Source organism: Chaetura pelagica, unplaced genomic scaffold (genome assembly GCF_000747805.2).
Source record: "Chaetura pelagica isolate M959 unplaced genomic scaffold, ChaPel_1.0 scaffold37, whole genome shotgun sequence".
NCBI lineage: Eukaryota > Metazoa > Chordata > Aves > Apodiformes > Apodidae > Chaetura > Chaetura pelagica.
In genome coordinates this window covers 4621056-4642434 of record NW_009954567.1, presented here as the reverse complement: position 1 = coordinate 4642434, position 21379 = coordinate 4621056, and the positions used below count along the sequence as shown (strand labels likewise).

Sequence of the window (21379 nt, the reverse complement as noted above, 5' to 3'; positions counted from 1 at the left end):
ATACTGTCATGTTTAGGTTTTGCTCCAATACTGGTAATATGTAACCAGAGTATTTATTAAAACATTGATGGCATTAGCTAACCCTTTAGGACTGTGCTACAACTGGCACAATACTTGTAAACATTCTTTGTTTCTTGTATATTCACAGAAGGGGCTTTATAGCCTAAATAAAAAACAGTGAAACCAATAATGGGAGCTGTCATTTCGTGCTTTTCCATTTGAAACAGGAACAGTGGGATCATTTATGCTAACGTCTGTTTTGCCTTGAAAAGGCTAGATTGTTTCACAGAGTCATGCAATATGTCTTAATCACAGGGTAAGGAACAAATCTTTTCCTGTGTAGTAACTGCACTTTATTTTGCACTAAAATTTTTCATCCTGATAGATCAAGTGGTAAATCACACCCCCTGTAAATACCGCTTTAAGATCAATTGCAGTTTATCATTCAACTGAGCAAATAGGTTCCATCACCATTTAAGTGTGATAATGTTAGAAAAGAAAATGTTTTGCACTGAAATTGTGAACACCTGTAACCTGCTTGCATGGAATTATATTCTTCTAATTATGCTTGATCATAAAGACACCTAATGAAATATTCAGCTTAGAAATTGTTTCAGTTCCACTTTGCTTTTGTAACAAGTACAATCACTCATGCATACAGAGAAAGAACAAAGTCTGCAGCTTTGGATTCAACTACAGAAAGTCATACTGGCAAAATGCAACTTGTCTACCATTTCTGTATCTTTCCTACCTCTTTTTATCATATGGTTACATCTTCAACTTGTGTCAGTTTAACTTGAAAATAGATTATAAATAAAGTTACGTACATTTTTTGTCTGGATAGTTGTGATTTTACTGTTTTAAATTGTTGATGTATCTAAAGTAACAGGTAATCTAGATTATTTAAAATACCTGTTTGTTGGTTGCTCTGCATTTATTAGACATGTGGGATTATAGTTTTTTGTTCTGGTTTAGTGTTTTCCCCTGTATGGACTCATTCCCTCAATTTAGTAAACTAGTCCTGAATGTATCCGATATTTTAAAATTGAATTCTACACTTAAAAGATTTTATAAACAGGAAAGCCTGAAGTAAAATACTGTCAAAACTGACTAAGGTTGCTAAGTGCCAAAATGGTAGCTGAGAAATACGACAAGTCAGTAAGTAGGATTTTCAACAGCCTCTACCAGACTCTAGTTCTTCTGGCTGTGCAGGTACCACGCAAATGCCATGCCAGGCACTCTGGAGTGTTTCTTTTAGGGGTTTGGATTCCAGGAATTGTCTGTGAAAGCTCAGTTCCTTGAAGTTGTTCTGAAGGAGTTTTGTCACAACCACAATTTGAAAACCATTTAAATGTTTTTAAACTAACTAAAAGAACAAACATAAGTACAAATATATTAAGTACTACTACAATAGTGCTACTATTTCACATCAATCTCACCCTACTGCCTTGAGGTGATGTTAATGCAATACAATTTGCTAGAGCTACACTTTTTTCAATGGCTTTATTTCTAGTAAAATGCATATGCATGTTTTTAAAACATATTAAAACATTCAAACAATGCACAGAGAATTTAAATAAGCGTACTTGTTTGTGTAGATATATAGGGATTTGGTTTTGTTTGTACACATTTTAATATGATTCAGCTGCAAAGACATCAATAAGTTGGTCCAAAAAAAAAAAAAAAAGCCCAGCAGAAATACATAGGTTTTTCTTCAGCTTTGTTTCACTTCTGAAGAAACTACACAGACTTGTGCAATATCATCATATTCATATGTTCTCTTCAAAAACGTGTCTGTAAGTCTTAAACCAGAGACACTCTAGAAAGGGAAAATATTATAAGAGTTGTTAATAGAAAGAATTGCCATAAAACAACTATTTTGTAACAAAACTATGCTATAAAGACTTACCTGCAAACCCTGAACTGAAGACATCAATGTAAGTGCAAGATGGAGGGATGAGCTTGGGTGCAACTTTCCAAGTTGCCTTCCTGAAACTCCACACCAATGGATGGAATTAGTATTGCACATCTCTAAAACCAGATCCATAGTCCTTTCACTGCTAGAAGAAATTGAAAAAAAGAATAAACCTGTGGGCTTTTTTTAACCATTTAAGGACTGCAAAACATATAAAATTTACTACTATTATGGTAACTATTTATCACGTGTTTATCAATAATTGCAAAGTGGCAAGCAAGATTTGCTGCATCGTGCAGTAATTTAGTTGAATATAGCTTTGTGCTCGGTTTAACAACACTGGAGAGCATCATACTGCTCATATTTGGGATAGAGTACAACATTTTTATGAGATGTATCTGTAGACTAGGTACATGTTTTAGTCCCTGGCTTCAATTTCTATTTAGAATTACTTTATTTAAATGTCACTGTTGCAACCCGCTTATCAAGGCTACCACAGATCCTAGCGTAAAGCCAGATCAAGTGAGAACACAAATAAATACACACAAAAGATTGTGGTGACAAGGTTTAGGAGGCATTCCAGCAGTTCTGCTGAAATAGTAGGAAGAAATCAAACAAATGGCATCATCTATTCTGATAAAATTACTTGTAGTTAAAAAAATACTACATATGCACTCATTTTGTTATTAGTTTAACTAAGCTGATGTTCAGTGTAAGTACAGGGTGCAACTGAATTCCACTAGAGAGTTTTGGCAATCTCCCCATTCAAATAGTATCAGTGGATAATGATGGAAGCACTTTTTGTTTCTTTGAGGTTTTTAATTTTTAAATTTTTAAATAACTGTAATCCAAAAGATGTGTTCCAAGTAGTTTCATGTTGCTACAACTCATAGTAAAGTCTAGGTGTGAGTTCTTTAAGGAGAAAATACTGAAAAATTAAACAAAGCCAGCTACAACTTACCCACTCAGGAAAAAGCACATGAATTGCATGACATCATTACCTGCAATTTGTTATTTTACATGTGATGTCAAAAGGTTCTTCCAAGTTTACGGTGTCTGGTATTGTCTCCAAAGAAAGCCTTACGTCGCCATAACCAGGAGCCTGAGAAGATACAAGAACATACATGATCAGATTCTGGATAGTAAAGCTGAAGTTTTTACTACTCAAGTTTTCATTTACTGCAACTAGCTTGGAATAAGAGAATTTTGAAGACAGATTGACTTCATGCTTTTGATTTGTACCCAAGTCACAGGAGCGTTCCATCCACTACCAACTACCACTTTCTTGATAGGCTTAACAAGTTGTAAGGCAAAGATGATCTTTGTTACTAAGTTTTTCAGAGTTCACATCCTTAAAGTTTTAATACCTGTGTACAGTTCCTGAAAAGCTCAGCTTTATTCTGAGACCTCTCTGTTAGACAGGTAACAGATTTACTATGCATAACAGAAGTATAGTTTTCCTGCATAAACTTGCCACTATTTCACATCCTAAGAAATAAGAAATTGTTTATTCTTGCCATTTCAGTCCTCCAAGTCTCTGCCACCAGTTAGAAAGGCCCATTATATGAACACCTGTCAAACTATCCAATTCCGTCCTGAGGTGAACAAACAATATTTCACCTGGTCACTTAAAAAACCTATGTCAAGTATCCTAGTCACTACCAACTGGTGATGATCAAAATGGTAATCTGCAGACAAAAAGCTGTAGATTTTCATTCTCCACAAATGACAAGTTGGAAGGAAAAGCAAGGGAAAAATTTATCCTGCCTGACAAGGCTTAATTTTCACATGTTCCAATTCTGCTGATAAAAGGACACTGTACTTCTGAGGAGGTCCAGAAAGACTCTAGACCAGATGAGAAACCTAAGTTTGGAACCTTTCAAGAAAGAAAAGTAATTTTCTAGCACTGGGAAAAGGCAGATATTTCCAGCTCTGTTAGTTGACAGGAAGGAATCTGCTGGAAACATTATGCCAAGTTCCCTCAACAATGAGTAGTTTGCCATAACATTAGAAGCTTTGTTTAAGAGAGAGGTATTAAGAAAAAAAAACACAACAAAAGCAGTATTTTATATAATAAACTTAGCAGCAGTTGAGCAAATCAAGACAATATCCGAGCAGATGAACAAGCCTAAACCAGTACATACCTGTTGGCCTTAACAATGAGTTACCTGCAAGAACTGATGGCTAGAGGTAAAGGGAAAGGCATGTTATGTGCCAGAAAAAAAATTATCAAGAAAACATAAAATGTTGCCATTCACATGTCCAAAAGGAAAATAATGTTTTTATTTGGCTACAGGAATAGTGTTTTTTCCAGACTTCACTGACCAAATGTATTAAATAACTTCATAATTTCTAATTAAGTATGTCTATAAATATGAAATCAGAATGAGATCAGGATGTTTTCCTTCAAGTCATGAAATTGTTCATTGAGTTGCCTTAAAAATGGATACTAAGTTAAATTGATACTTAAGTTACACTTACCATTCTTTGGAGCTGGCTAGTTTGCAGCCTTCCTCGTTCACCCAGGTTAGTTTTCCATACAATGTCTAGTTTACCAATCACTGTTACACCTTTTATTACTCCAGCTTTCTCTGCAAATTCTTTCTTTGGTTTTAGGCAGTACAAATATTGACGTGTATCCATAGGTTGTAAGTAATTCCTTGAGCCAAAAGTAGACTCACTAAAAAAACCACAACATTGTGTCTTAATTTAAACAGTTTTTTTAGAAAAGACTGAAGAACCCAAGCTTTTTCACCATCCCTCACCAGTCTTAGTCTGTGTGTGTGTATTTTACTCATGGCAAAACAAATTTTTTGTGTGTTTTCACAACAGAAAATAGTTCTACAACTTCAGTAGCAGTATCAAGGACCAAGGAAAAAAAAAAATCTGAGCCAGAGAACTGAAATGGAAATCCACTTTGCTACATTATAATTTATTATAAGATACCATAGCATTTAAATATGCAGATAATTTTACTTCTGCCATTTAGTTCCCTTCCAGTAAATCTCCAGTGTAATAAACCTAGGATTCTTGTTCAGGACAAGAACCATTACAGCAGATGCAAACACTTAGTAAGAAAAATGCTCAGTGACACTGTGGGTGAACCCTTCAACACGCAAGGAGAAGGCAAAATTTTCACTTCAGCCCCCACTGCAGAAGCACCCAAACATTTCCTTCAAAAACCCAAGAAACTGCAAAGTACAAACAGCCAAAGTTAGCTTCCATGCAGACATCACAAGATGTTTTATATCCACAAGTTTCCAGAACACAGCAAAAAAATTCTTCTAATATTTGGCATTATACTAATTGATACTAAATGACATTTAATTTATTGCAGCATGACAGACTTCTATATTCTAAGATCCCACAGGGGGATTCCACTGATTCACCTTGTCTGGCTAAATCATGATTGGAACAATTGAAAGCAATCACCACTCTGCTAGAAGAAAGCAAGGACAAGCCAGACGGGTCTAATGTGGATACACACATCGAGTCAGAACCAGATGTGGGCTACATTTTATAAAAGAAATAATGAAGAAGTAGTATGTTTTCATGTTACCATGCCAACCATATTACCAGTTACTTGAGGATTAAGCTGGGGATTTCTCTACAGGTAGAATTACAAAGTTTTAACAATAGTTTCTGTTAAAAGAAAATTAACACCTTTTCCAGCTGAACACAGAACAGGAATTTGATCTTCTTAATCAAGCAAAGAACTACAATGCTTCCATTACAGACAACTCACTAACTGTAATGCTTACCTCAATAAATTACAATTCAATAGTTTCAAAGTGAAATATTCAAACTTCAAGCATACCTTTCACCTGCTGTGTCAACTGTGTTCAGTTCTGCAACACTGTACATCATAGATGGCTCTAAAGAAACCTTCTCCATAAACATTGGAGAGGTGGTGATATTCTGAATTTGAGCTTCCAGAAACACTTCATCTGTCTGAAAAAAACGAAAAAGTGCAAATTCATGAAAATGCTATTAGTTTCTTTAAAAAGAGCAGACAGTCCTATTGTTAAAAAAAAAAAAGTCATGTGTTTAGTTCATGCCTGCAAATCAAATCAATTAATGCAAGAAAAAACCTTAATCCCAGTAACAATAGGAGCAAAAGTGTTAGTCAACAGGTATCTCGCCAAACAATGGATGTGGGATAATTTTGCTATGTTCTAGCTATTGCTTATTTTGTAATGCATTAGATTACCACTTAAAGACTTTTATCAACTCAATTGCAACTCAATTTTAAATCAAAATTATTAAATAATTAAAAAAAATAGAGTAAATGGTATGGAACTGCAGTGCACAACGACATGCCATGCTGGATTACTAGTGCATCAAGCTGTATTAAAAAAATGTGTGTTTTTCTTTAACTGAAGCCAAGGTACATGCTGAGATTTGTTTATCATTATGAAACATTGATGTACTGGCTAAAAGGAAAAAACAGCCTCCTTTTTCACTCAGCTGCATCATGCCATTGATTATTAATATTATATGCATCCAACTAGTCAACTGGTGCTCTCCCTTCAAAACAGCCTATAAAACATATATTTTAAATGAAACTAATGCCTGAATATGGTATATAAGGGCTGATTCTAGCAGAAAAATGAGCATGAAACTGAGGTAGTTTTGCCTTATTGCTTCTGTGGAGTTGCAGACCAGTGAAGTCACTTTGCAGCTCTAAAATCTCAGGATAGAATGACTACAGAAGGCTCAATCTACTAGAGATATGAGCTTATGGAGACTTATGAAAACAAAAGAAGTGCCAATTTAAAAAAAGAGGACGTGGGGGTGGAATGGGAGTAACAAATCTGCATTTACAAGAGTTATTGATTCAGTTGGACTACATAATCACTGTGGGTCACTTCCAACTGAAATATCCTATTCTATAAATTCACGTTAGGTATTTTATTATGATAAATATATTTTTTAAGTATTTTTATGGGACAGGTGGAAGGAAACCTTACAGTTTCTTTTTCACCTTCATTATAAAAATGGAGCCCTGCTTGTAAATTACAAAAATAAAAGTAAGGCAAAACAGCCAAAATATTTTTAGTCTCAAAAGGCATTGTGTTAGAAAAACAGAATTGTACTGGAATTGTTTGTTGTGCTTTATAAACAGGTTAAAGACAAAACAGATGATGCATTTATCTAGTAATGAAAACTGTGCCAAGCTTCATGGGTTAGAGACAGATGTCATACTTGCAGGAGCTGGAAATCACCCCAACTAAAACATGGCTCTCAGTAATCATTACTATACCACCATCTGACTATCACTGAAGTTGATACTGTTTATATCCCATAAATCCATTGCTCAAAGTGTCCATTTACCCAAGTTTTAGTTGTTTTCAATGCAGCAACCATAGGCAGAAATTTAGAAAAAGCGTACTTGAAAGGGAAAAGAAAAAAAAAAAACAAGCAGCATAATGAAAAAGCAAGTTAGTTTTGTGTTACTCCTAGGCTGGTATAATATTCCAGGGTTTGTTTTTTTAAAATAATAAAATCCTTGAGTACTTCAGAAGAATGCAGTTTACTTTAATACCAGGCACACCTTCAAGTGAAATCAGATTGCTGAAGTATCATATTAACTCATCAATTATTACATGCAGTTAAAAGTTGGAAAGTGCAGTTCCAGCTAGCGATAGGAAGGAAGAAGATCCAACTGCGGCTCTCTCCTCAAACCCACTGTCTCCACCAAGCAGATGTTAAGTTTGCTTACAGCTTACAGAAGCACTGCTGTAGTAAAACCTACATTTCTATGGGTCAAAAGCAGGAAACATTTAGGAGGAATTAACTCCATTTTTCAAATAATTAATCTATTAACATTTTGGTGGGGTATTTTATAGGAGGACCCTCAAAAGCAAGATCCTGTAATCACAGAATTACCAAGGCTGGAAAAGAATAATCAACTTATAGTTTCAACAATGGGTATTAAAGAAAGAGCTAACCATGTAAGTGATCAGCTGCACATATAAAGATGAGAAAACATCATTTCATGATATGCAGAACAAACATTGCTTTTCCATTATGTCTTTAAAAGAATGTCAACAACAAGCACAGAGACAAATAGGCAATTAAAAAAGCATACGTATTTATAAAAAATAAATAAAAATTACCACAGAACTGAGGTCACTCTAATGGGAAAATAAAAAAGAACACATTAGAGAAATTAGGGTTAAATGTTAAAGAAAAAGGAAGCTAACTTTCAAACAAAATGCATTTCTGCATTTTTTTGCACCATCTAAACAAGATAGCATTAGTAAGACAGGAACATAAATGAAAATGGATGCAAACAAAGATGAGAACTACATTTCTAGTAAGTTCTAGCAAGTATGGTTATATGGTTTACTAGCTTTGCTTCAGAACCAATCCAAAGTACAGCCTAAGGCACATAAGTCAGAGGTAAGATATGGCAGAACAAACTGACCCCCCAAAGAGAGGTTTTGAGCAAGTTTAAAGTTTGCCCTAAATTTAAATCCATGCAATGGGTTGTATATGAAATGGCAAAACAGTCCTTGTCATTTTGCAGTTAATGTGCAGTATACATGTATATAGGGTCTGAAAATAAAAATAATGTGGTAATATGTTCTACTAGCAAAATGACAATACTGCAGCTGATAACAAAATTTGGTATAACATAACCAGGAAAAACTCTCTTTTGAATATCCATCACTCCAGAAACTCAACTTTAATTGCAAACTTTGTTTTCTTAAGTGTCTGCATGTTTGTCTCCCTGTGCATGTTTGCAGGAGCAGACCTTTTACGGAACCTTCTCCAAGACACACCAAAGCCAGTGACAGACTTCCTACACATTAGGCAATTCAGTCTCAGGATTACAGCAGGTTAGGGTGACAGGGCGTGCATTCTATGTGCAAATTTCAGTGATCAACTTGATTTGGATGCTACTGGATTATGAGCAACAAGCAAGAAAATTAAGGTTCAGCATAATTTCTTGACTTAGAAAAAATTAAATTATGGATTACAATTTCTAGTAGAAAATAATTTTAGTGACAGACTTTATGAATAGATAACATTACATCTGTAACATTACTGGTAACAGTGTAACTCGTTACTCCATCTTTAAAGACCTTTAGTTCACTAATAACTGCCATAAACCAATTATTTTTTTTTTCCTTGCTCGCAAGGAACACAGTGTCTTAACTTTCAGGATTAAGGTCTTGGCACTTTTGACAGCAATGTAGTATCACATACAACATCGAACCAAGGACTTATTTCTAGGTTTTTAAATTTTGACTTCTGTAGTCACAACACATAGCAGCACTTTATGTACTTTCAGAAATGAAATATGAATGGGCCTGTATCAGTTTGCTAGGAAAATGAAAATTGCTCAGCTAATATAATCCAAAATATTAAAATAAATTGTTTTTCAGTTAATCATATGGATACTACTGTAATTGCAGTTGCATAGATTCCTGAAAAGGAAGAACAAAAGCCATCAAAGTAGCCTTTTATAGCCTTTACAGGAGGAGAAAAAACTAAACCCAAAATGCTTCTCACAGGTCTTTATGATAAGAAATTGGTGGCTAATGGAGGAATCAAGTTTACAAAGTCCCTTATCAACGCCAGTAAGTAAAACAATTTTGTAAAAAAAGAACACTTTTAACCTATATCAAGTTTGCCCAGAATTTACCTTAAAGACCATTTTATTTTCCATTTGTTATGAAGTGTTTCAGCACAACATAAAAATTATATTTAATGTACAGAAAGAGAGTAACATTTAATTTATCCATCCCTTTTTCCCCTACCATGTATTTTCTACCTGAAATAGTAGTATAATCAATGCACAAAATGGTGCTTTATTTTGTTCCCTGAGGAATTACTTAGGTTTTTTTGGATTATTTTTATTCTCAAATCACAGCAGGAAAAATTTCCAGAATTTCCCATTTACAGATAATGTAAGTTCCATATAGCACTTAACCGGTGGTACATGCTTGATACTGATTTATTCTCCCTCTATATAAATTACATGCTGTGTATTAAATTTCTCATAATTTATATACTATTCATTCACAGCAGAAAGAAACATCTTCATGAAAAGTTTCCTGCTCAACTCTGAACGAGACAGATCTTTGCACCTGGAATCCCCATTTGTAGAGCAGAAACTCTTTATCTATTATTTTCCCCTTCTATTTTATCTATTGATACTGTCAGGAAGGGAAATAAAGATACCTTTCACACCTCTACAGCCATCATCTTGTATGATGAACCCAAGGTGTGACTAAGATAGAAGTAAATAATTAGAACAATAGATTTGGAGAATCCCTGCTTTCTAAATGCTTGACAAGCACATTAGCTGCTTCATTAGGAACAAGCAGGAGAGCAAAATGTTTTCTACTTGCAAAACCACAAGTTATTTTTCAAATTGCCAAAATTACATATATTTTCTTCTCACAGTGACACTGGTCTTTTTCTCTCATCTACTATTCCCTGCAATATAAACACCTACAACTTCACTCTGCCTTTTAAACTATTACAAACATACTGTTTAGGAATACTAATGAAGGTTTTCAACCAAATTATTAGCAGTGTCGTAGAACAGGTTTCAGTGGTTATGGAAAAAAATTAGTATCATGGAAGCTCTCAAAATACTTTGTAAAATTTAGTCTGACCTGCATTCCTCACTATCACAAAACATGTAGACGATAACGACAGAAACAAATGTACTGACTTTCTATGTAATAAGATACTGTGGAAGTTTATACCCTGCAACAGACCTACAAAATACACATATCCACAGTAGTGCCTACAAACAAAAAGAATGCTTATGTCATTTGTAACACTTGCCACTATTTGTGTCATTTTTCAGTTAAAATTCTTCCCATTAATATCCACAGCCTCAGTATGTCCAAATAAATACACAAGGCATATATACTGTCACTTAGTTTTGAAACACTGTGTATAACTGCCACAAACCTAGAAATTAAATTACTGAACAGAGAAGTCACATTTATATTGAAGAAACTCAAATTTCCCCAATCTGGTAAATCATTACCTGTTTTGTGAACAATTAATCTCCAGTACAGTAAATACTCTATCAGCCTAAATATGCAAGCAATAACTGAAAGTACTTGAGCTCCTGGGAAAGCAGGAAATATGCAAAATTGTAAGTCAGTTGCTTTTATGTCCCAACATGTCTGCCTTAGTTACCATCTCTTCACCCACTTTATCAAAAGTATATCTATTCTTAAACTAATTCATATAAACCCAACACTGAATATATCCCTTTAGAACTTATCTTTCTGAGAGACAGGTGTACTTAAGAAGCTTTCTGAATTTCATATAACCACCTAATGTGAATTAATAAACCCAGCACACCAAAACAAACCCAAACACACACTGCTCTCACTTACCTCAGCATTGTAGAACTTGGTTTTCACATCTAGTGGTTTAAGAACCTGAATGAAATTTAAAAAAGACAGATTGACAACTGGTTTCTCAAACATCTTCAGCATAAACTGTTTATAAGCGCTAGTATCTTTTACAAAAGTGCCATTTTTCTGTTTCATCTCATACAGAACAGGTGTAATGGAATATAACACAAACAACTAAGCTAAAACTTCCTAATTCTGAGTATATACTTGCTGCTGCTTCTTTCCAAACTTGACTAAACAGTTTTCTCAGATGGAAAACAAATACCTGTCCACTTAAGCACTGGTGTCTTATGAAACCAGACAAATTCAGTGCATTAAGTCAATCTATCTCTTTAAAATAACATTACATCCATTTGTATCCTGAAGTGGTCTGCACTTGCTTTCAAGAATGAGCAAGAACCCCGTTATGTTTACAAGCTTTTCACCACTCTGCAGCAAACAGAAGCTGCCAAGGGCTTCTCTAAAATTAAATTGAGAACTACTCATGTGATTAGCTTAAGCAACAAAACACTACTGGGCTTAACTTCCTTCTTGAAAATGCAACTGATACAAGAAATAAAAACCCCAATAAATTTAATAGCATGAAATTAAATCAGCAAAATAAAACAATCTCATTATACAAAAGGTGGTAAGAGTGTTGGTTCTTAGGTGCTCGAATTTTGTGCATAAAGCCACTACAGTTAGCATCCTCAAATATGACATGGATATACACTAATGTAATTGAAAGAAATAGTATTTTATTTTACTTGTAAGGAAACAGATTATCTTGTTGAAGACACCTATTTCTGTTTACACAGAAAAACTTATTTTGTTTACATGTAAGTGTACCACATCCTGAGAGATCCCTGAAGTTTCAAGTCGTGAACAAATTTTTTAACCCTGAAAAATTCAGGCTTAAAAAGTAGTCTGCACAGACATTTTTGCATTATAACAGACATAATGTTCAAATCTTTCAACTAATCACAACTCTCTCTCCATTCAGAAAAAAAAGTCAGAATTTTAATTCGTGTTTGTCAGTTAAGTACTTTTTTCAGCCAGACATTTTGCTTTGGTAAGCTTATTAATTTCCCTAGTGCTCTTGTTTTCTTTCTATTCCTGATAAACAAAGTCTTTCCATTCATTCCATTAGATTTCAAGGGCATTCCAGTAAAAATACCATTATTGTAACATTCACAACCCTCCTGAAAAATCAAACAACCAAATCCTAGAAAGAATATATAAACATAATGGTGTTAATTACTCAGAGAAATCTTTGGAACAAAAGGCAGCATTGAACAATATTAAACTACGTATAATGGTTGAAAAATAATCTTTTAAAACCAACTGTAACACCAATTCAACATAAAAGGTCCTAGAAAACATAACTGAAAAAGCTGAGAATCTGTTGAACAGAAAATGTGGAGTTTTGTTCTAAAACAGCTGGTGGCCCCTTGATCACTAACAGCCATCATTTTCTATTGTAAAAAAGTTGATTCAGTTTTCTGTAAAGCTTCTTTTTGCTGGTTCTCCAGTTTTCTAGTAGGTGCCTCCATGTCAAAAACTAAAATTGCTCAGTAACTGTTTTTCTCATAATGAATCAGAGAGAATTTCTAGAATGGTGTATTTGAGAAGCTATTTGCTTCCTTCTTCAAAGAAAGAACTTAGAATTTGACAAGATAGCTGTCCTTAGCTACTTTGACATCACAGTTGCTTGTGTTGGAATCAGTTAACAACCACAGAAATTACAATATGCATGCAGATGCCTGAAAAATGCACAAGTAAGTTTCCATATCAAATGTAAAGGAGATAAATTGACATACTGAACAAGGCTCTGGCAAAAACAAAATTAGGGAAGGGAGAGAAGACAAGAACTGGAAGCTTGCAGATACATAGATTAGGCACCAGAGAAAGCCTAGAGAGGACAGAGAATGGAGAAACTGAAAGGGAAACAGTTTCACAAGGAGAGCAAGACAAAACACACAAAGATGGAGAAGCAGCTTCAGTAAAAATGAAGAAACACTGCAGAGTTTCTGGGTTCAGAAAGTGTAACACAAAAATTGATACAGAATGATCTTGGATTGTCTGGAAACCCTTTTGACTAATGAAGAGTTGCTACTTCAGGGCCCACAAGTAGCCACAAGGCCCCAACAGCACTCTGGTGTTCTGTGTCTGTAGCATATGACAATTTAGCTTTCTAAAGACTGAAATGCTTTTTTCTGAAGCATCCATATGGAACAAAATAAAAAACCTGCAACTTATAGAAGAAGTCTCAATTATGTAATGCTCCTGTATTACCAGACACTGTGCGAGTATCTAAAAGTATATTCAGTAAAGCATGTAACCTAATTCTCCATTCTATGGGAAAGACACCAGAGTTATCCAAGTTTCTCTAAAATATAAACATCCATTAAATATATGGTAAAACAGATTCTTTCCTGCCAGAACCAGCCCACAGTTAATAGTAATCTACTGCTTTCCTTAACCTTAATTTCAATAATCTTAATTATTGAAATTTGTGCTGTGTAACAAATAGTTTCAACTCCTATAAATTACTTCTGTAGATATTAGTCAGGTATAACACTTTAAATTTCTTTGCTTACGTTCCTTTAAAAAACAAACCACTAAGTTCCACTTTAAAAAAAGATTACACACACTAAAATAAAAATCAGAATTTTAAAATCTAAACTCAAAGGTTAGATGTGTCAAAGTCAGGAGGAACACTTACTCTGTTTAAAAATAAAGCTGGCTGCTATAAAAGGGTGTTTTGTTTAAAAGTAGATTTTTTCTTTCTCAATAAATGAATAAAAATTGCAAGATGTAATATTTTTTCTGAAATCTTAGAATCATCCTTTTTGGAAAAGGACCTTGAAGATCATCAAGTTCAACCATAACCTAAAGCCACCAAACATAACCTAATCCATCCATTCAGCGCTTAAATCATGTCACTGAGCACTATATCTATATTTCTTTTAAATACTTCCAGGGATGGTGACTCCACCACCTCTCTGGGCAGCCTGTTCCAGTGCCTCACCACTCTTTCAGTAAAGAAATTCTTTCTAATATCCAGTCTAAAGCTCCCTTGGCACAACTCCAGGCCATTTCTTCTTGTCCCGTCAATACTCACTTGTGAGAAGATGCCAACTTCCACCTCTCTAAAACCTCCTTTCAGGTAGTTGCAGAGAGCAACGAGGTCTCCCCTCAGCCTCCTCTTCTTCAAACTAAACAATCCTAGTTCCCTCAGTCTCTCCTCACAGGACTTGTTCTCCAGACCTTTTAACAGCTTGGTAGCTCTTCTCTGGATGTGCTTCAGCAGCTCTACATTCTTCTTGTAGTGAGGGGCCCAGGACTGGACACAGTACTCAAGGTGTAACCTCACCAATGCTGAGTACAGGGGCACAATCACCTCTCTTCTCCTTCTGGCCACACTCTTCCTGATGCAGGCCAGGATGGCACTGGCCTTGTTGGCTACCTGGGCACACTGCTGGCTCACCTTATGTCGGCTGTCAGCCAGCACCCCAGGTCCTTGTCCACCATGGAGCTTTCCAATCACTCTTCCCCAAGCCTGGGGGCTTTGCATTGGGTTGTTGTGACCAAAGTGCAGGACCCAGCACTTGGCCTCGTTGAACCTCAAACAACTGGCCTCAGCCCATCGGTCCAGTCCGTCCAGGTCTCTCTCATTGCCTCAAGCAAACCAACACGTCCACCCAGCTTAGTGTCATCTGCAAACTTACTTAGAAAGCACTCAGTTCCCTCATCTAAGTAATTAATAAAGATATTGAAAAAGACAGGACCCAAAACTGAGCCCTGGGTGACACCAGTGGTGACCAGCCACCAGCTGGATCCAACAATGTTTAACTGCATGATAATTAGAAACCATCAGTTCATATCAAATTTGAAGTAACTAGCTTTACTGGCTCATTTTCAAAAGTAAAACAGATTTTTAGTATGCAAAAGTGCTTTTGAAGTATCAAATGTTTTAAAATGGGTTTTCCGGATTCATCCACTTATTAGAAGTGGAGTAGAATGCTTTATGCAATACCTGGAATTTGAAGAACTTTCTGAAATACATCTTCTCTCCCGTCTGTGTAGTGTAACTTACTGCACAAACTAAGCTGAAAGAAACGATAAAAAAAATAAATTAATTTTGTGCCTGTATTGAAGCACAGCAGAAGAGCATTCATGTGCTGCATTTTCGTTTAAACCCATTTATTCATAGATAAATTAAAACCTTACATATGCGTGCCAATCTCCTTTACTTCATGATGGATCACATCATCAATGCAGCAGTCAGGTTTAAGTTCTGCCACTGCAGCACTAGAGGCTGAAAGGTTCAAGCGCTGAGAACTTGTCTGAAGATCAGCCTGTAGCCAGAAAAACAAAGTATTGTTTAGAACTGCAGCTACTTAAAACCATCTACAGAAAAATAACTTCTGTTATGAAGTACAAGGTTTCACTGACCATTTTGTGCCCTACATGTTTTTATACATGGAATATAACTAAAATACACTAAGGTTATGAGATATTTGTCAAAGCTAAGGACAAGTTTTAAAATATAAATGGTCCAGTTGTTTAACATGCAGATTAAAAAAAAACCAACAAACCTACTTTTTATATTGAGTTCCAGAATGACTTATGGATTTTCTGTGTTCAATGTATTATTTGTTCAGCAGAAAATGCAAAAAAAGCCCCAAACCCAAGCCCCAAGAAACAATGCACTAGAAAAGAGCTCATTCAGAATATAAGCAAAATGCAAGTCAATGCATTACAGAGACTTGGTTTGATCACCTCACTGAAAGTGCAAGTAAAATTTTTTAGCTTTGGAAGTTTTGCTACACTAATTCCCCAGAGACTCTTTATAACATACTCCTTTTTAAATATTATGCTCGCAGTTTTTCAATTTAAACTTTAAAGATCTTTATCATAATTTCTGTTTTTGTGTCTGTTTCAAATTTCCAGCTATATTTTCTGGATTGAAAATCATGACAAGATATTTCAAGTTTACATATTAGCATTAAACATATAAGATATTGTCAGAAACTTTTTCTTTTTTAATAAATCCAGTTAGTAGATTTAGCTTCACATACCTTCACCAGTATATCCTTGACAACTTGATTACTATCATTGTGTACACTAATGTAACTGGAAAACGTCTCTCCCAAAAATATATTCCTGTGTTCAATAAAAAATTTAAACACCTTTAGTAGAATTTATTTTAAAAGAAATACAGAACATTTCACTAAAACCATTTAAAATGATAACTAATATATATACACACACACATACACATATTTGCCAGATTGAATCCTACAAGTATGTTGGCATCCTCACACCTATACTTCTAAATAACATCCTTCTAACACAAACAACTTCAAAAGAAAACAAGCAAATGATTTTTTTTTTTCTACATAAAAATCCAAGAAGACTAAGATGGCCTACAGTACCCACAAAAATCACTGTAGTAAAGTCTGTTAATATAAGATGTGGTTTATAGTATTGCATTACATTAGAAATTCAACTACAGCTGCAGCTTTCTTTCTGTTTCGAATTCTTATTACATTCAGTCAGGCAAAATAGAATCATACAGTCAGAGTGCTCAGAGTTGGAAGGGACCTCTGAAGATGATCTAGTCCGATCCCCTGATCATACAGGAACATATCTAGATGGGTTCTGAATGTCTCCAGAGAATAAGACTCCACAAACTCTCTGGGCAGCCTGTTCCAGTGTTGTTACCCTCACAGTAAATATTGTTTTCCTTATGCTTAACTTGAATCTCTTATGCTCCAACTTGTGTCCTTTGCCCCTTGTCCTGCCATTGGACACCGGAAAAGAGTCTGGCCCCATCCTCCTGACCCCTGCCGTTTAGATATTTATAAACGTTTATGAGATCCCCCTTCAGTCTCCTCTTCTCCAGGCTGAACAGAACCAGCTCACTCACCTTTCCTCATAGGGCAGATGCTTCGTTCCTCTAATCATCTTTGTGGGCCTGTGCTGAAATCTTTCCAGTAGATCCTTACCTTTTATCAACCGGGGAGCCCAGGACTGGACACAGTATTCCAGACGCAGCCTCACCAGGGCAGAGTAGAGGGGAAGGATAGCCTCCTTTCACCTGCTGGCCATGCTCTTCTTAATGCACCCCAGGATGCCACTGGCCTTCTTGGCCACAAGGGCACATTGTTGGCTCATGTTCAGCTTGGTGTCCACCAGGACCCCCAGGTCTTAATCCCCAGAGTTACTCTCCAGCAGGTCAGCCCCCAACATGTACTGATCCATGGGGTTGTTCCTCCCCAGGTGCAGGAGTCTACACATGCCTTTGTTGAATTTCATTAGGTTCCTCTCTGCCTAGCTCTCCAGGTCACACTGGATGGCAGCACAAGCCCTCTGGAATGTCAGCCACTCCTCCCAGTTTTGTATCATCAGTGAATCTGCTAATAGTGTACTCTGTCCCTTCATCCAGGTCATCAATTAATAGACCGAATGGGGTGGACCTAATATTGACCCCTGCGGGACCCCAGTAGCCATAGGTCTCCAACTGGACTCTGCCCCACTTACCACAACACTCTGAGCTCTCTCCTTCAACCAGTTCCCAATCCACTTCACTGCCCTATCATCCAATCCACAATTCTTGAGTTTCGCTGTGAGGATGCTGTGGGAGGCTGTGTCAGAAGCCTTTCTGAACTAAGGGTAGACTATATCCACTGCCCTTCTCTCATCTATCCACCCAATTATAACACCATAGAAGGCTATCAGATTAATCAAGCATGACTTCCCCTTGGTGAATCCATGCTGACTGCTCCTGATGACCATGACGGCACCAAGAACAAGCTGTTCCATCACCTTTCCAGGGATGAAGGTGAGGCTGACCAATCTGTAGTTACCTGGGTCCTCTATCTTGCCCCTTCTGAAGGCTGGAGTGACACTGGCTTTCCTCCAGTTCCTCAGGCACCTCTCTTGTTCCCCAGGACTTTTCAACATGATGGAGAGCAGCCTTGCAATATCTTCTGCTAGCTCCCTCAGAGCCTAAGAGTTCATCCCATCAGGGCCCACGGATCTGTGGATGTCCAGTTTACTTACCTGGTCTCTAACCCAATCCTTTTCAACCAGGGCAAAGTCTTCCTTTTGCCTGACTTCCCCTGAGGTCTCAAAGGTCTGGGACTCCTTAGTGTTAGCCTTAGCAGTGAAGACCAAAGCAAAGGAAGCATTCAGTAACTCTGCCTTCTCCAAATCCTTCATCACCTGGGCACTCACTTTGTCCAACAGTGGGCCCATGAGTCCTCTAGTCTTCCTTTTGCCTCCAATGTACTGAGAGAAGGCTTTTTTGTTGTCCTTGACCTCCCTAGCCAGTTTTAATTCTAAGGAAGCCTTAGATTTCCTCGTTGCATCCCTACATCCTCCGACAACATTCTTGTACTCCTTCCAGTGGTCAGCCTCTCTTCTGTGATCTATCTTTCTTCCACTTCAGGTTGTTCAGTACCTCCCTGCTTAAAAATGCAGTTCTTCTGGCTATTACTTGATGGCTTACTCTTTGGCATGCTCCAGTCTTGAGCACGGAGGAAACGGTGCTACATCAGGTAGCGCACATTTATGTATTATGTCACATTAAAAATCAAGGCACAGATGATTTTTAAAACAGTTGATTATCTCACTGCACAACAATGATGTTTAAAAAGAAAGAACAGTAATAAAACACATTATCCTTAAATGATTCCTAAACTTTGTGTGTAAAATAATTGAGTTAAAATAATTGAGTTAAAATAATTGTGAGTTAAAATAATTCACTCTTACCCAAAATTCTGAGGCAAAGTCAGCATTTCTCCTAGCATCAATATTTCTGCTCCTTTTACAGTAGAAGGATCATCTTTCATGAGCTGGTTAAATAGATTACCTGTAGAAATATCAAATTGCTCATATCTAAATATTTGCAAAATCTAAAGAGTTCTCTATATTTAAGTTATGACAAAATTACTTTTTTTAGACATACTTATTTTACATCTAACTTGTTTAGGGATGAAGTATGTATCTACAGGCCTGCCTAAGAATTGTAGCTTATTTCCAGGCACTTGTATCCAATAAATCATAAGGTACTGAAGGGTTCAATCCCACAGGCATTGCTCAAATTAACATTAAACTTTAAGGGAAATTCTGCCCAAGTAAAGCATGTTACGTAACAGCACTAATCAACCCTACATATTTTCTTCCCTTGCTTACTTTGTATTTCCACACCATTATCTTTTTTAGAATATATGTTTTGCCCCTTTCTCATACCTGACTTATAGACTGCTACTATTACTGGGGGACCAAGGATTTCCAACTGATAACTGTACAACAGATGTAACACAAGTCAAAAGATTCTTGGAAAATAATTTTCCATAGAATATTCAGGTGTCGGTTCTAATTACCCAGGGATTTTCTCCAGATAGGACACTAAACTTTTTACAATTGCACACTTCTCTCTCACGATTGCCTTCCATCTTAATTGCTCATTCTTTGAGGTCACATGTTTGCAATATTTGCAGACTTTCAAAGCTGTAGGTCAAAAGTTTTAGAGTACACCTTAGTATTTTCCTATAGCCATGACCAAACTTAAAATATAGTGCTGTTTCAGATAACTATCTATGGGAAGTCATAAGAATCCTCCGACCTCTAGGTCTCAGATGCTCACATTATTAACCAGGTAATACGTACATAATAGTAGAAAAGGCATACCTGGCAAATCTCTTTCTTCACAAGTCACCGGAATATTAGTGAATAAAGTAGGTTTGGTTAGCCTCATCACTGCAAAAATCAGAAAATAAGCCATTGGTCAATGAAACAAGTATTTTAAAATTATTTTTTTAAGCATAATCTTTTTTCTTGCGCTCTTCCCATGAAAAAAAAAAACCAAACCAACAAATCTTAGCCTGAAAAAGGGTAACACCATTTTAGATAACCTGGCCTTTTTCCATATAAAAATTTTCCTGCTACACTGAAATCCAAGAGCACCAGTGATGCCATTGCTCCCTCTTTCTGCATTCCTCCGGTGCACTAACATCTACTGCTTAGTTTTATATGCTAAAGGTCTTATACCTGTTTCAGTATTAGGTGCTTTGTGGACTTCAGCAGAAGCCTACCAGCTTGGGGTTTTTTGTGGACTCTTCCACACTAAGTGAGTCTAGTTGCTCTAGTTCTGTGAGTCTAGTTGCTCTAGAATGGGACACAATGACTACTAGTACAGAGCCTTTCAAACTGCAGGCTATAAGGAATTGTATTTACATGCTAATCTCCAAAGCATACACAAGATAGATCTACAAGTCCACATTATTTCTACAATTGCTTTTCCTTGTAGTCACAAATTTTAAATTTGAATCAGCAAAATCATCACAAAAACCACAAGCACACAAAAAAACCCCACGTTGTCAATACTGACAAAAGCAAAATAATTGAGATCGTGGTATAAAAAACTTCTACTTCCATAAAGTGGTATTTTCAAAGGCAATTTTAACTCTGAATACTCCAAATAACAAGTTTTTTATTTGTAGGACAGATTTAAGATGCTGCTTCTTAAAATAATTTCTCCCTATCCATATAAACCAATGGCCCTAATCTTGCATATAGCTTCTTATGAAAACATTCACATAAAGCAAACTTGAGCATTTTTAACCTTAGGTGTTGAGCTGAATATGTAAAAATCACTGACTTGCTTTTCTTCAAAACTTGACAAACATAAACCTGTATAACTTCTGAAAACTAAAAATTAAAAAATAAAAGTATTTATCTTGACTGCAGTAAGTTAATCAGTATCCTTGCACTGATATATGCAATGTGCTTTTATCTTTATTGTACCTTTGTACATCTTATATGCTCAGTCAGCATTCACTATTTCCAGTTCTATAAAATATTCAATTACTTCGATACACTGCAGTTGGCTGTACTGGTTCACAATAATTTACACTACCATCCAGCAGATCCAGGCAAGTTTTCACATTAAAAATGTAATAAATTCTCTTTGTTAGGGTGAAAAGTTAAAAAAAAATACCTCTGAAGGCTATAACCATGACATAAACAAAAACCCTGAAACAGATTAAACACAGTAAATGGAAAACCAGATTCCACA

General features: G+C 36.1%; 1 protein-coding gene across 1 annotated transcript; it reads right to left on the bottom strand.

The window, feature by feature from the left end:
• Nucleotides 1-1499: 1499 nt before the first annotated feature.
• Nucleotides 1500-20059, bottom strand: TRAPPC13 (trafficking protein particle complex 13). The gene is made up of 11 exons (XM_010005367.1): nucleotides 19993-20059; nucleotides 19072-19171; nucleotides 16374-16458; nucleotides 15523-15650; nucleotides 15329-15401; nucleotides 11290-11334; nucleotides 5733-5866; nucleotides 4397-4595; nucleotides 2917-3017; nucleotides 1910-2060; nucleotides 1500-1819 (listed from the first exon to the last, which is right to left on the bottom strand). The coding sequence occupies exons 1-11, from the start codon at nucleotides 20057-20059 to the stop codon at nucleotides 1715-1717; spliced, it is 1188 nt and encodes a 395-aa protein (XP_010003669.1). The 3' UTR covers nucleotides 1500-1714.
• Between the last annotated feature and the right edge of the window lie 1320 nt (nucleotides 20060-21379).

What these genes read in the sequence shown, in the direction of transcription:
- TRAPPC13 (XM_010005367.1), bottom strand. Translation starts at nt 20,059, where the DNA reads ATGAGGCTAACCAAACCTACTTTATTCACTAATATTCCGGTGACTTGT. An exon ending in ACTTTGCCTCAGAATTTTGG is followed by an intron (nt 16,459 to 19,071) that starts GTAAGAGTGAAT and finishes TATTGAACACAG; the next exon opens with GAATATATTTTTGGGAGAGA. An exon ending in GAAAGTTCTTCAAATTCCAG is followed by an intron (nt 11,335 to 15,328) that starts GTATTGCATAAA and finishes AATTTCATTCAG; the next exon opens with GTTCTTAAACCACTAGATGT.